At 36.2% G+C, this 15,964-nt stretch overlaps 1 protein-coding gene and 1 non-coding gene across 4 annotated transcripts; both read left to right on the forward strand.

The window, feature by feature from the left end:
- Positions 1-376: 376 nt before the first annotated feature.
- On the forward strand, positions 377-483 carry LOC141658035 (small nucleolar RNA R71). The gene has a single exon (XR_012548946.1). It is a non-coding gene; the product is annotated as a small nucleolar RNA R71 (small nucleolar RNA).
- A 10,437-nt stretch (positions 484-10,920) lies between these two features.
- Positions 10,921-13,253, forward strand: LOC141656808 (jasmonate-induced protein homolog). Of its 3 annotated transcripts, none has more exons than XM_074463863.1 (3): positions 10,921-11,045; positions 12,049-12,371; positions 12,947-13,253. In XM_074463863.1, the coding sequence occupies exons 2-3, from the start codon at positions 12,060-12,062 to the stop codon at positions 13,136-13,138; spliced, it is 504 nt and encodes a 167-aa protein (XP_074319964.1). In that variant the 5' UTR covers positions 10,921-11,045; positions 12,049-12,059; the 3' UTR covers positions 13,139-13,253. The 3 variants fall into 3 exon arrangements, with proteins under 3 accessions (XP_074319964.1, XP_074319963.1, XP_074319965.1); XM_074463862.1 differs by lacking the exon at positions 10,921-11,045 and adding an exon at positions 11,333-11,452; XM_074463864.1 differs by lacking the exon at positions 10,921-11,045 and adding an exon at positions 11,480-11,686.
- The last annotated feature ends 2,711 nt before the right edge of the window (positions 13,254-15,964 follow it).

Raw genomic sequence — 15,964 nt, forward strand, 5'->3', positions numbered from 1 at the left:
CTCTCCCATCATCAAAGGACATTCATTTGGTGGATGCCCTTGATCTCCACAAATCTCACAACAATACACTTGAGACCTACTTGATGAAGAGTTTCTAGAGGTGTTGCTTGAGTTCAACAAAGCAATTTGTTGCTTGAGCTCCTCTATCAATCCCTTAACTTCCACATTGTTTGTTGATTCCACATTGGACTTCCCTTTCCTCTTGTGGCGATCATTATTCCAATGAAAGGTACGAGAAGCCATTTCTTCAATAAGCTCTTTCGCCGTCTTGTGATCTATCTTATCCAATGCTCCCTTCCCCGAGCCGGAATCAAGGTTCATCTTCATTTCATTGTTTAACCCTTCATAAAAATTGTTGATGAGCTCATCATCCCCAATACCGTGGTGAGGACATAGCCTTTGGAGGCCCTTGTACCTCTCCCATGCTTCATAAAGGGTCTCATCATCATGTTGGGTGAAGCCTTGAAGCTCACTCTTGATTCTTGCGGTTCTTTGTGGTGGGAAGTACTTGTTCAAGAAGGCCTTGGAGACATCATTCCAAGTTCTAAATGAATCGGGCTCACAACTCTTCAACCATTCCTTAGCACTCCCCCTCAAGGAATAAGGAAAGAGCCTAAGGCGGATGGCATCCTCCGACACTCCATTTGCTTTGAACATGTCACAACTATCCAAGAATTCATTAAGATGTTCATTGGGGTTTTCGGTGGCTCCCCCTCCGAATTGGTTTCCTTGGACTAGTTGCAACAAAGTAGCCTTCACATCAAAGTTATTGGCTTGAATAGGTGGCTTGACAATACTTGGGTTCACCACCTTCTTCGGAGCCAAATTATCCCTCATAGGAACCGCGGCCATTGTTGCTTCTTCGGGAATTCCAAATGGAATCTCAAAGAACTCAAGATTACCCGGTTCTTCTAAAACACCTTCCACTTACTCAACAAAGGGATTAGTAACAAAGAAAGACCTAGTCTAAACTAGAACAAAACAACTAATATCATGCCAATGCTCCCCGGCAACGGCGCCATTTTGATAACGGGGTTTGTCGCACTCCCCCGATCAAACAAATAACTCAACTAATGTAGTAGGGTAGTCGAGGTCGTATCCACAGGGAGCATGGGTGATTACTAATTGTCTATATTCTTATGCTTAGCTAAGTCGGAAATATTTGGATGAGGTTTAAAACTAAACAACTAAACTAAATAAAATAAAATGCAAATTAACAAAAGATGATAAATGAGTAAGAGAGGATTAAAGTTGTAATTCAAATGATTAAAAGGCCTAGAACTCGGTTCTCCCACAACAATTCGTAATTCCACATACTAATTCCCTAGGCTAATCACTCGGGTAGACAAGTAAGGAGGAGATGGCTCTAATTCGCCTAAGACCCCCCTCTCGGGTTCGAAGTAGGACACTAGCACTACCCACCAACCCCCCTCTCGGGTTCGAAGGTCGGAATCCTTAACTCAACACCCAACAACCCCAAAAATGTGCACTTTTCCAAGGAGGTCAAGAAATCGGTCAAGGTCATTAAGTACTCATCATAATCCGGGTCATCCCACTCCTCCTCTCGGAGGTCGATTTCAAACGCTAATTTAGAGGTGCCCTACCCGGTTCTCCCTTTCGGTCTCAACCTAGGTTAGCAATAGGGTCGAATTCCGGGTATCCAAATCACAACCTAACCAACTCTCGTTGGTGGACAAGGGTCATAAATCGACACTACCCAAAAATCAATCCATAAACCCAAATCAATCCTCTAAACTACCCTCACCAATTTCCCCAAATAATTAGCCTTTATGAGATTCAATTAGTGAAATTACTCATATTGGGTCAAACCGAGTCCTAGTGGAAGACTACTCACTAATCATGTTTCTTAAGACAAAGGAGATAATAAAGATGGATTCTTTAATCATGAACATGGTGGGAGAATAAATTCTACTACTAATCATGTAATTAATCAACAAAATTATGAGGAAAGACAAATTAATCTAAGATGGAAAGAGATTAATGCAAAAAGACACAAACTTTAACAATAGCAACTCAAAGATTCAATCTTTGAGAGCAACAACAATGGAAAACAAAGAAAAGATGAACAAGAGAGAGATTAACATCAATTAAACAACAAGAAATAGTATTCTAACATGAACAACTAAACAAGAATTAAGAGAAAAACAAAATGTAAACAAATGAAATAAGGAAGAGAAATTATACCACTTAATTGCAAAAGGTGGAAACTTGGATTGGAAGAATGAAAGGATTCTTTAATTCCCCAAATACAACCCAAAATTACTAATTGTAAACTAATGAAAAGGGAAGAACTTGAATGAACAAAAGAAGAATTAAACTAATAATTAAAGAAAGATAACAACTTTTTATTCAATGAAAATAAGAGAGGAAATATGAGGGTTTTACAATATTGAGAGAATAATAATGGAGGGACTAATTTCTAATCTAATTTAGAGGTGGTAATGTGTGTCTAATGTAAGGTGTTGTCTTAGTGTAAGGGTGTCTTTCTTTTATACTAATAATAATAATAATCATAATAATAATAATTAATTCTAAGTCCAAATACCAAACAGCCCACTCAAAAGTCCAAAAGAAACCATAAACAAAAGGGAAAGGGATTACGGGTTAACAAAATGAAAAGGGCAAAAGAGGATGAAACACGCAGGACGAGATGTCCCAGCCGGTCAACCGGCGGCCGGGGTCATGACCGGTTGGGAGTCTTCTGGAAATTTGAGATGAATTTGATGGTTCTCCCAGCCGGTGGGAGTGTCGGCGGTCGGTGACCCGGCTGGGAATGCAAATTGCTTGTTGCGAGTTGGGGGCCGGTTGGCCGGCAGACGGGTGCCCGTCTGGGAGTGCACTTGTTGCATTTGACTCGATTTCGATTTCAAGTCCGAGTTCGTCATTGGTGATTCAATTGATGGTGGGAATTGATGTTGGTGACGGGTCTGAACCGGGCCCGAGGAGTGCGAGATGCAGATGGTTGGTAATGGATGAATGGTAACGGTGGTGGACTCCGTTGAGCCGTATGGTTGATTATGAATACTGGTGATGACGGGTGTGATGGAGGAAATGGTGGTGGAAATGATGGCAGCTATGGGCTCGTGAAACGGAGGTGAGCTGTGGTTGTTAATGGTGGAGCTGCTTTCGGGTTCGAAACCGAGTTAATTGATGAACACGGTGGTGTGTCGAGGTGAGGGAATGTTGGTGTTGCTGGTGTTGAATGAAAATGGCAGCCATGGTTGTCGTGGGTCACGGTGGTGATGATGGTGTGAATGATGGAGGATGATAGAGTAGATGATGAAGATGATGGAATGAAATGCAGGGGATCCCCACAGACCCACATCTTTTTGATAAAAGGTCAAGGTTGACCTTGCTCTTTCCCACCTGAAATTGCTTCATTTGATTGCTTTGACCCGTCTCAATTTCGTCCTGCTCTTCAATTTCCGTCTCAATTTATTCCAACTTGAATTTCCTCTTTATTATTCCCTCTCACCTACACATTAAATTAATATATTAATAAAATAATAGTAATAATATTAATATTATAATAACAATACGACTAAATATTAAATGTAACTAATACGACTAATTATTATAAATTAGTAATAAATGAGCTTGTTAGACATTTTAAGCGCACAAAATCGAGTCGGAATAAGGTATAAATGCGTGGTAAAATACGACTAAAATGCTACTTATCAGTGATTTACCATCCCCTGTTGATGGTACCGAAGAAGAATTTAAAGAATTGAAAAAGCAGAAAAACGGTTGGTTTAAAAGAAGCATTATTTGGGACCTTCCTTATTGGAAGACAATGTTGATAAGACATAATTTGGATGTAATGCACATTGAAAAGAATTTCTTTGAGCAACTAATTGACATGATCATGGATGTAGAAGGTGAAAAATGTGATAGCATTGCTTCTAGAAAAGATTTGCAGAAATTTTGTCATCGTCCGAAATTACACATTCGCGGCGACGGGTCTAAGCCAACATCCATTTTCACTCTCGACAAAGCTAAGAGAAAGGTATTGTGTGAGTGGTTACAAAATTTGAAGTTTCCTGATGGGTATGCATCAGATTTTAGTCGATGTGTTGATTTTAAGAAGCTGAAGTTGCAAGGCTTGAAAAGTCATGATTGTCATGTATTCATGGAGCGATTATTACCCGTTGCTTTGAAACACCTCGTGCCGACAAACGTTTGGAATGCAGTTGTTGAGATTAGTCAATTCTTCCGAGATTTATGTGCCTCTTCAATATGTGTTGATGACATGATTAAATGCGGAAGAGCAAATACCATAGATATTGTGTAAGCTTGAAATGATCTTTCCTCCTGCATTTTTTAACTCCATGGAGCATCAACCGGTTCATTTGCCATATGAAGCCAAAGTTGGGGACCGTCAATATAGGTGGATGTATCCATTTGAAAGGTAATTAAGATAATCTAGCTACTTTTAAATTAAAATTAATAATAATAACTAATCTAGTTATTATATGTTAACTTTATTATTAATAAAACTCATCATTAACTTTTATAGGTTTCTTAATCATTTGAAGAAAAAAATTGGTAATAAAACTATGGTGGAAGGTTCTATATGCAATGCTTATTTAACGGAAGAGATTGCAAACTTTTGTTCTCTTTACTTTGAAAAACATATAGAAACCAAAGCAAAAAACTTGAATGTTGAGAAACCGGATGAAATAGACGGAAGTTTACCCGAATTTTTTCAAACTCAAGATGATTAAGGGTGTTCATCAAAGGGGCAAACAAGATATTTGGATGATAAGGAGTATAATCGTGCCCACCTTTACGTGCTATCTAATTGTGACCTCTTGGAGTCATACGAAACACAGTTTGTTAATGATTTCATTGAGAGGAATCCTAATATAAGTAAGGATGATGTTTGGGACAAACATGAGGACCAATTTCTAACATGGTTTCAGAAACATGTAATTGAGTTGAAGATTCAAGATGATTTGATAAGAAGTTTGGCTTTTGGTCCTTCAAAAATGGTAAGAACGTGGAATCGATACTCGGTTAATGGGTTTAATTTTCAAACATTCAACCACGGTAAAGGTAAGGCTAGGTGCAATTGGGGGGTTACTATTTCTTCTCTTGATGACAACGAATACTATGGTATAGTTGAAGATATCTTTGAAATTAGTTATAATGGACGTGACCGAGCTTATAAAACTGTCTTATTCAAGGTTGACTGGAAGGATAATTATGTGGCAGGAATGAGAGTACATGAACAATACAAGCTTGTAGAAGTGAATCGTACTAGAACATACTCTAAGTATGATCCATTTATACTTGCACATCAGGCTCATCAAGTGTATTTTGCTACTTATCCAAGCACAACAAATGATAGAAATCAAAATGCGTGGTGTGCAATCTTTAAGACAAAGGCACGGTCACAAGTTGATACAACTTTTTTCCAAGAAGAAAACGTTTCAAATGAAACACTTTTGTCTCCACCCGATGAAATCAACTGTGAGCATGAGAATAAAGATGGTGAAGACATGGAAGAGGAAGAATATTATGATGTGGAAGAGAGACTGCCGGGGGAGGATGAGGAGGAGGAGGAGGAGGAGAGGAGGGAAGAAGAGGAGGAGAGGAGGGGGGAAGAGGAGGTGAGGAGGAGAAGGGAGGAGGAGAAAAGGTTTGGAGATGAAGATGATTATGATGATGATGATGATGACGATGATGAGGATGAGGATGAGGACGACGACGATGATGAGTATGATTAAATTGGTAAAATTTTGTATTCCTCAAGAGTAAATAATTAAAATTTAGAAGTCCGTATAATTTTCATTTATCATTATTTGTGTTAATTATTATTTGTATTACTGCAGATGGCTGGAGCAGGTCGAGGTAGGAAGTGTGGAGGCGGCTCAGGTTCTGGACAGAGTACGCTTGAGGAGGAGGAGTTTGTGCGTGAGGATCCGATGCAGACAGACGGTGACGGTGACGGTGTGACGGTGATCGGATCAGCCGACGCTACCGACGAGGCGAAGAGCAGTGCAGATACGGTACACTTCGGATCATCGGATGATACTTGAGCCGGCGGGATTATGGTAAGTCTTATTCTTTATTAGTCTACTATTATTATTTTTTTTTTTTTGTAAAATAATAATTGTTTCTAATTTTACATGTTCAAAATAAATGCAGGTTTATGGACGATTGCGTGATACGAGGTGTCACGAAAAGCACGAAGACTAATTTCGTGGGTCGAATTCCTACATCGTGGACACAAGCTTCTAATGCACAAAAAGAGGCGTGGTTCAATAACTTTCGGGTATATATTATCCGTAGTTCTTTGTTTTAGAAACCAAATAATTAATTTTGATAAATTTTTTAAGAACCAAGGTTAGACTTTTATTTTATACTGATATGAAATTTTGTCGCCTTTTTTTTTGTAGCTATCATTTGCTTGGGAACCGTCTCAAGAACAGAATGTCCGTAACAGGTACAATGAAGTCGGTACTCGACGATATCGGGACGTGATCTGGAAGACGGTCAGGCGCCCGAAGGAGCCAGAGAACATGAAAGGTATTTAATTAACTTGTTTTGTTATTTGTATTAATTAGCATATACTCTCTTATATTATAAATAATATCAGTAACTTATTAGTTATGATTTCATATGTGTAATTGCAGGTGAGAAGTATGAAGGCTTAATAAAGCATACCAAAAGTGAAGCTTTTCAGAAGAAGTCTAAGCAAGCATCCCTCAACAAAAAAGGAGGAAAGGAAGATGCCGTGGTCGAGCCTACTCATTACGGGGGATCACGATCGTTCTGGGATCGTGTATTGGGTGTAAGTTTGTCTATTATTTCACACTTGTTTTGGTTTTCAATGCAACATGTTTATTTTATGTTAGATTTTTTGTTGATTTTCTAACATGTATGTTTTTTTTTTTCATTCAGAAAGGAAAGAAGAAGTCAAAGCCGGTTGCGACGGTACCGGAACTGTTTCTGGACACGCATTCCAGGGTTGACCACAAAGGGATTAGAAGTTGGACTAAGCCAAAAGACAAGGAATTATATGTAAGTTTTCCCTAACACTTAATTTTTGTTAATTTATTCTCTTTTAAAATGTCTTATATAAGCTGGTTACCATATTAACTTACTACCATTTGTTTAATAATGTAGGATGCATTTGAACATGAAAAAGCCGCCAATCCAGAAAAACCGGATAATGACATATGGTTTGAGTTGGTGAATGGCTTCAAGAAAGGGCACGTGTATGGTACCGGAAGTTCAACACCGGCTTTCTATGAGAACACGCGTAGGAGATCGACTTTAACAATTCCCAGCACCACGTATCAACCGGGAATTATTAGTCAACTTCAAGCTCAAGTAAGAGAGCGTGATGAACGTGAAAGAAAACGTGATGAAGAATTCCGCCAAATGAAGGAAAAAATGGCAATGTTTGAGACTTGGTGGCAAGGTTGTAACCCCGGACCTAGACCCGACTACGATCCTTTTGATCCGCATGGTCCACAAGGGGGGAGTGGAGCCGGTGTTGGCTTCCAAGTAGTTAAGTAAGTTTAGTTTAGCATGTAATAAGACTTGAACTTTAGTATATGTTAGCTTATAAAACTTTCATTTTCAATATATGAAATGAAGTTTGGGAAAATGTGTGGTGTTAGGTTGAAATGTATGGTGTTGTGTGTGTTGAAGTTTGGGATGTATGGCGTTGTGGAACTTCGGTTTGTATGCAGGTTGTAAATATTTGGCTAGCAATGAAAACGAAAAAACCACCAAAACATACGATGGCTTTAGCGGCGAAAAGGGATTTGGCGGTGAATTTGATCGCCAAATTGCGACGATTGAAGGTAGTCGCCAAATTGGCGACTTGACTTTCGATCGCCAAATTGCGACCCGACTTTCGATCGCCAAATCTTTCGATCGCCAAATTTTTCGATGATATTGGCCTAGTCACCCAAATTTGGCGACTAAAAGAGATTTTAGCGACTGAAATTCAGTCGCCAATTTGGCGACTACATTGTTTCAGTCGCCAAATTGGCGACTACCAATTCAGTCGCTATTTTAGTCATTTGGCGACTGATTTGTCAGTCGCCACCGACATTAGTCGCCAAAATTAGAAAGGGCGACTAAAGTCTGCGGAGCGTTGCGGATGAAATCGATCGCCAAATTGATTTTAGCGACTGATTTCAGTCGCCAAAATCGGTCGCCTGTTTTATTTCTTTTTGTAGTGCGTCTTAACCTAAAACCTCCAACTCCCTTGTTTTACTACTACTTCTAATTTAATCGAGTGTGATAACAGTCTATAAGGTAAGACGGTCTTAAATAAGAATGGTGTTAGAATTCTTAGAAAAGTGATCTTTTTTAACGGAACAAATATGCATGTTATTATCGATGATGCACTTATCGTACTAATTTTTTTTATTGTAGCCTTATTTTCCAAATTACTTTACTCCTAGAAGTAAAAGTATAAATACGCTAATTGGAAGAAATAGTGAGAATATTTGTTTTTACAAGAAAAAAAATAATATAACTAAAGTTTTATGATTAAAATCGAATCATTAACGCGATTAATTTTATATTTATAGTATTTGAAATTTTGAATATTACGCCTCCTCATACATTAAAGGTCTCATATTTTCTTATGACTATAAAAAAATACGAGGCGATTATCGTAGGGCCTCCATCTAATATTTGGAACAGGGCCTCCAAATCCAATGGGCCGCCCCTGGAATAATGTCTTCGGTTAAGTGAAGTATTACACTTTCGCCCGGGCCATGGCCAAGCGGAACTGGGAAGAGCTCCGTCTCCGAGGAGATATGGCCACTCTTAAAGCTATTTCATTTTGCATGGATGAGTTTACTTATTACTGATCAGCTCTTTTAGTTAGTAGCTATACTCATACATATGTTGTAGGTGTTCATGCTATGATCAAGGCTAATTTTCTTTCTTGTACAAAGTTTGGTAAAGCAAGATTTATTTTTGGGCATACCATTAACTCATTGCTTTTATTATACGAGGAAAAGTCATCTAATACACTTGAACACGTCTAGCTCAACCAATTGACAAGCACCGAAGAAGTTTTGTTTCTTGTAAGAGAACGCCTAGTTATGAGTTTTCTCATTAACTAGTATGGGTGCCCGGCTTCGCCCGGGCTACCTCTATTAACATTAAAATATATTTTCAATTAACTAAAACTATTTTAAAGTTGCATAACTCATATATTTTCTATGATACGGAGTATATCTTAAAATTACAATAAAATAAATTATGAGACAAATTCACTACTTCCGCTATTAATATTTTACTTAAATCGATTGCTTAGCTAAATTTTCATATATACTTCCTTTTGTTCTTAGAATTATTACTTTTATTACATTCTTTATTATTACTTTTACTTTCAGTCTTTCATTACTCCCGCCGTAATTATTGTTACCTAGTTTTTGTTATTACTTCCACTACTTGTATATTAATATTGATAATTTCACTACTCCCGTTGTTACTTCTGTTACTTTCACTACTCCCGCTCGCTGCTAATATTGTTACTTTGACTATTCAAATGAGTGATTACTATATCCAATGTTACTACAATTCTTTCACTACTAACAGAATTATTTTTACTCTTTAAGTATCCAATGAGTGATTACTATATCCAAGGTTACTTTTATTACTCTCACTACTCGAAATAAATATATTACATATATGCATTAAATATTAAATATATTACATATATGCATTAAATTAATTAAGTCGAAATAATTATAGAATATTGTATTTTTTGGAAATATAGCTTGATTTATGTACTTTTCAATAGTTTCCAAAATATAATATACTTATATTATATTTGTTTATGTTAAAATAATTAACATCTTTATACTAATTGATATCATAAGTGGGGCATGTTTATTTTAGGAAAATCACCATATTCCGGTGTTCTCTAAATTTATACTCCAACCAGAACTATATAATATTTACATTGAAGTCCCTTATTCAGGTCCATCGCACAGTGCTATTGATTAAAAACTATATAGTATAATTAATTTGTATAGATTTATTTAATTACATTGAAGTCCCTTGATTTCTGGAATTAATATATAGTATTGATTGTTTTTTAGTTGCACGAATTTAAGGTAAAATGTTTGAATAAAAAATTATAATGAACGTTGAGGAAAATCATTAACCCCTAAAATATGGCCCAAAACTCGCTTGATCGACTATTGACCCGACTCAATTATCACCGACTGAAAATAGGACAACCCGATTAAGGTGTCTAATAAATAACCCCTGTCGAAATCGAATTGAAACGAAATTAAATTTGACCAGATATTCGTACTTTAAACCTTTCGTTCTATAAACGAATATCATTGTTTCGGAAAAAGAAAACCCTTCTCCTCCCAATTCTTTTCGCCTTCTTATTAAAATTAATGATTTCTAAAAAGATGTTTAGTAACTACAAAAAAAATATATCATACTATTGTAAATATAGGAGACAAAATTCTTAACTCCATTATCAAATTAATATACGGATATTTGTATAGTTTTGTACGTCACTTACTCTGACCAGACCCCGTGATGTACTCGAATTTTGTGTTTTTTAATTTAATCTATGCTATTTCCGTCTAGAAAAAGAAGAAAAAATAACAAGTGACGCAATTTTTTTTTTTCCATAGTCTTTTTTATTACCCAAAAAAATGTAAAATGAGGCTAAATATAATTTTAAATTGGGAGTAATTTTAATTTCATCAATTACCTTTTGAACATCGCGTGTGTTCCACCGCAGGGATAATTGGCAGAGCATAAACCAAAGGTGACAAATTCCCCTACAAAGCTTTTCATACTTTCAAAAAAAAAAAACAAGAATATGATTCTTGTTATAAAGGAGGAGATGGAAAATTCTTACCCATTGTGTTGGGACTTATTCTTTTATGAAACGGTCTCACAACAACAGTAGTGTATAATCACGTTGTTTTAATAATTTGTCTCCCACCGTTTACAGGAGACTTACCTGTGTGTTGGAAAAATTCCCTCGCTTGAGTCAGGCTTGGAAATTCGGTTGGGTAAATCGCGTAATTTTTATAAGAAAAATATATTTCCTCTGTTTTGGTCATTTGTTGTCCTATTCTGTTTTGGGGTGTTTTATTCAATTGTTGTCCTTTCTATTTTAAGAATGAACTTGATAAGTAATTTGATCATTCACACACGATTTGGTCCACTTGTCATTTAATAATTGATCCCCTCCTTTTTTCTTGAACTTATGCCAAAGTTTTAAGGAAAACAATTGATCGGGACGAAAGAAATACTATATATAACAGTGTAAATTGGAATATGAGTCTACTTTTCAATATGCGTTATTACTAGTCGATAAGAACCAGGACATTATATAAACTAACTTCGATGGCCTCATGGTTGGTGCAAGCCAGACATAGCGTTTAAATCATTATACATAATCTTGTCAATTTTCAAGGTAAGAATAGTTTTGGTGCAAGATACTTATCAAAGTCATGTTATATAATATTCCTTCCGTCTCGGTCATTGGTTTATCTATTTTATTTTGGGGTGTTTAGTCATGAATTATTTACCTTTCTGTCTTTAAATGCTTTTATTGAGCAATTTTATCCTCCATGCTGAATAAGATCCATTTGTCATCTAATAAATGACCCGCCTCTTTCCTTCATCTTTTGTTATACCAAAACCAAAGGTAAAAAAAATGACCGAAACGGAGAGAGTATTCTATTAATTCCACTTTTATTATCCTACTTTTCATTTTGGAAAGATTTAGATATAGGAGTGAAATTAAAACTCTGCCTCTTTAATCAAGAAAAAAAAGTCTACTCATTTAACATACCAAATATAGAAAGTGTACAATTAATTTAGCTACGTATATCTGGGAGTTTACTCAGTGCACATCAAAAATAGCGACTGTGCCTTCTGTTGTCATAAAAAAGAATGGAGTGAAGGGAGTAACATATTGTCATTTTTTTTTTTTTTGGTACCTATGAAATAAAGATGATTTCCACTTATAAATATGTTGTATGTATTTATGTGTGTGCTTTTTATCAGCAAAGTTAGGTATGGCAACGATGCAAGTGCAGAAGGGCATACTTAGCCATCCACAAAATGGAACCCAAGCCACCATGAACAACAACACCCATCGCGAGATGACTTTAGGTAGATCTCATAGTTGGGCAGGAAGGCCAGTTTACCCATTTCCGGAAACAGTTTATCCCAATTTCAGTGCCAACTTTAGCCACTCGAAGGATAACCTTTTGGGTTCCAAGGGCGTTGTGGTGTATAATGGGAGAAGTGCAACAGGGTTGAACTGCTCGTGGGTTTTGGCATGGCATGCACCTATTAACAACACACCACCGTTACCTCCCAACAGGGTAAATATGAATATATTTTTTCACGCACTTCTTTCACAAAAAATGTGATGTTACCTAAAGCCATATTCCATCGCAAACAAGGGTAAATTCGTTGCAAAAGGCCATTTGTGATTTTTGCAACACCGTGTCGCAAATGACTCTTTTTGTTGCTATGCAATAGGTTACCGAATTTTTTTTTTTTTTTTTTTTTTTTTTTTTTGTGATGAATATTCCACCTTTTTTTTTTTCTTTCTCTTTCTGTCAACTCCATTTTTGGCCCAATCCACTTTCCCAAATTACCCTTATTATAAGTCCAATTCAGAGACAAACAAAAAAAAAACACAAAAAAAAGAGTGAAATTCTTTGAGTGTGAGACACTAAAGACATTGATTTTGTGACGAAAATTATTAAAAGAAAAATAATTTTAGTCGAAAAAATTTATTTTCAGATCATTTACCAAACCACTTTTTGATAGACTTGTGATTTCATCGCGAATTTTTTTCGCAAAAAGGGCGTCTTTTTAGTGTTTATAGTGGTTGATGGATGCAATTTATTTTTCACAACTATTCTAATTTTTGTACTTGGTTTTAACGTAGGTATATGTGGTATGTGGCCCAAAAAACATCATTGACAAAATGAGCTTGGATCAAATTCAGGAAGACTTGGACAAAGCCTACACTAGTGAGACTTTCACTGACCAAGCTACCAAGACCTCTGTTGATGGTGTCATCCATGACTTGGTCCCAGACCAAGCTACTCTTGTTGGGGACTTCAACCTTGTCCCATGAAGCCATGGACATATAATTATCCATATAACGTATATTGTAATAATAAAAGGTCATAACATTACCGTGTGATCTAAATCTTTATGTTAGCTTGCGGTGCATCTACACTGGTTGCTTATACTACTATCTACCTATTATGAAGCTTAAATAAATCATTAAATGGGATAATAATTATGATATTGAACTTCTTTTTTGTCTATAAAAATATCATACTAGTTTTGTGTCCCCTGGAAAATCACGGGTATCATTTAAATTTATGTTTTCAAGATATTTTTTTGTATCTCTAGTACATCATTGTACATCAATTCATGTTAATTGCTTAATGAGTATTGAGTAATGATAATTGGTGTTTTACTAATTCTACTGATTGAGTATATGTCGCACCTTAAATAATTTAAATTTTCATTATTGTATGTATTATAAAATCAACTCATTAGCAACTCTGTACATGCTTAAAATTTAAAACAACCTTGTTAGCTATGTCGAAAATAACAATGCCTTTTCTTTTCGCAGATCTAAACAGTCTTCTCAATACTAAATTTTATTTTCTTCACTACAACCTCCAAGCAAATTATCAATTTGTCAATCAATTAATTACAAACCTATTATTGAATAAAACATATTCGAAACATATAAAAATACACAACGAAGCAAAATGTTTGAAATGTAAGAAAGCTCGAAAGGAGCACGCACGAATGAAAACAGAAGTATAAGGATGTATATAATTATATAAAAAATAAAGCCAACACTACTACAAAACTCGTTATCCACATCGGACATTTTGGTATATGGACATCGGATACACACCCGATGTAGAGTTTGGTCATGTCCATTGTGGATTAATGTACATAGGAAATTCGAATTTCCTAAATCGATTTGGGTCTTATTGAAACTTGAGGAATTCAAGCAAATCTACATACAAGGAGAAGATGGCTAGGACAAAAGGTGGAAACAAGGCACTTCCAAAGAAGAATCTCTAAAAAAGGCAAAAAGCTCTACAAGCTTCAAAGGCTTTGGTGGTTCAAAGTGCAAGGATGAAGATTCAAGAGATTACTTCTCATATGGTGGAAACTACTACTTCTACTCCGGTTGTTGAGCAACTGCATGATTATCCGGAGGCCACACTACCTTCTCCCACTCTCCGAGGAAGCCGATTACATCATACAACACCAAAGGGAGGACATTGCCGAGTCCTCCCACTACAAGAAAAACTAAAACAGGCGACATATTTTTAGCGACTGAACTGAGTAGTCGCCAATTTGGCGACTGATATCAGATTTAGCGACTGAAATCAGTCGCTAATTTGGCGGGGAATGATCCTCCTCTATTATCACTCCACCCTACCCATTCACCTACCATGAGTTTTGACCCGAAAATGTTACGACGGGGAATGATTACTTGACTCTTTTGATGCATTGGGTGAAGAGGAGGTGGTTGTTGTTGAGAGTACCAACTAAATTGGTAAATATAAATACTAATTAATTGAGCGACGACTTAGATGGTGTATGATACAGATTTATTAAATAAGCAAATTATTTACATTGTCGTTGTCTTTTCGATATCCAGAGCCATGATGGCTTCAGCGGTTAGAGGAGATGAATTGTTTCACTTTGTTATTACCTATTTATTTATTTCAATGATTTAGAAAAAGAAAGGTAGTGGAAATGATGACGGTGTTAAATACCTTCATTATTATGTCCGTTAAATTGAAGGAGGTGATGAGTTTTTTTATTACCTAATACTTGAATAGGTTGGTATTAATCAAATCATCTATAATACTCCGTAATTTAATACTAAATACAAATTTATTGTAAGGATCGTTTGGTTCATGAAGGCATTAGATTTTCCTAGGAAATGCTAATTCATAGGAATTAAGTTCCTACATTGAATTTATGTGATTTGAGAAAACTTGTTTGGTTATCAATGTAGGAATCTAATTCCACCGGAACTTTCAATTACCTAGGGGGGGTTAGGTAAGCCAATTCCCCCATTATGTAGGCATTGGAAGTTCCTAGGAAGTTAGAATTCCTCCATTTTACAAAAAATATGTCAACCAAACAAGTGTTGATTTTTCAATTCATGGGATTTCCCAATGCCTACGTTTTATCGAGGCAACCAAACGACTCCTAAAATTCCCATGAAGGGCAGATAGACATGCAAATTTAGGAGCATGTGAGGGTATTCACTTGATCACGAAGTGATATATGGTGCAAGATATGACTCGTGGTAGGATGATGTGTCAGTTAGAAGGAGGTTATCAAGACTTGGTGATGTTTTTTAGGTGTCTAGAGAGTGTGAGACTTCTCCGTGTAAGTAAAGGTCCGAGTCAAGATGGTGGTCATTGGTTTGAGGGGAGTATTGTTAGGATGCAAAGTTGCAAACTCATGCCCTGCATCGGTAAAGATGAAAAGATAATCTTTATAACTGTCTACAAAATATAATAGTACGGGGCCTTTTGGGAAGGAGCCTAAGATTAAATCCGTGAGGGCTTGGCCCAAAGCAGACAATATCGTAATATTATGGACAGTGGACAACAGCGCAGCATAGGCGCAACACGAGATATTCAAGCATCTGCACAACAATCAAAATAAGATCTTATTAGTATATGTAAGACTATCACATACAAACTCACAAAAATAGTAATCTAGACTTTGTTCACTTGTGAAATTCAATCCCTTAAATTTAAACTTCGAGGGATTAAGCATTTAAGCCTCTTAAATTGTAAACAGTGAATTAAACATTTAAACCCCTTAACAAAGGCTCAAGATAAATTCATTTTCTCATACCACATAAGCTCAAATATGTTATATTTTATATAAAAAAAAATCA

Source organism: Silene latifolia, chromosome 5 (genome assembly GCF_048544455.1).
Source record: "Silene latifolia isolate original U9 population chromosome 5, ASM4854445v1, whole genome shotgun sequence".
NCBI classification, from domain to species: domain Eukaryota; kingdom Viridiplantae; phylum Streptophyta; class Magnoliopsida; order Caryophyllales; family Caryophyllaceae; genus Silene; species Silene latifolia.

Coding starts and splice junctions, on each gene's coding strand:
- LOC141656808 (XM_074463863.1), top strand. CDS start 12,060: ATGGCAACGATGCAAGTGCAGAAGGGCATACTTAGCCATCCACAAAAT. Junction 12,372..12,946: donor CACCGTTACCTCCCAACAGG/GTAAATATGAAT, acceptor GTTTTAACGTAG/GTATATGTGGTATGTGGCCC.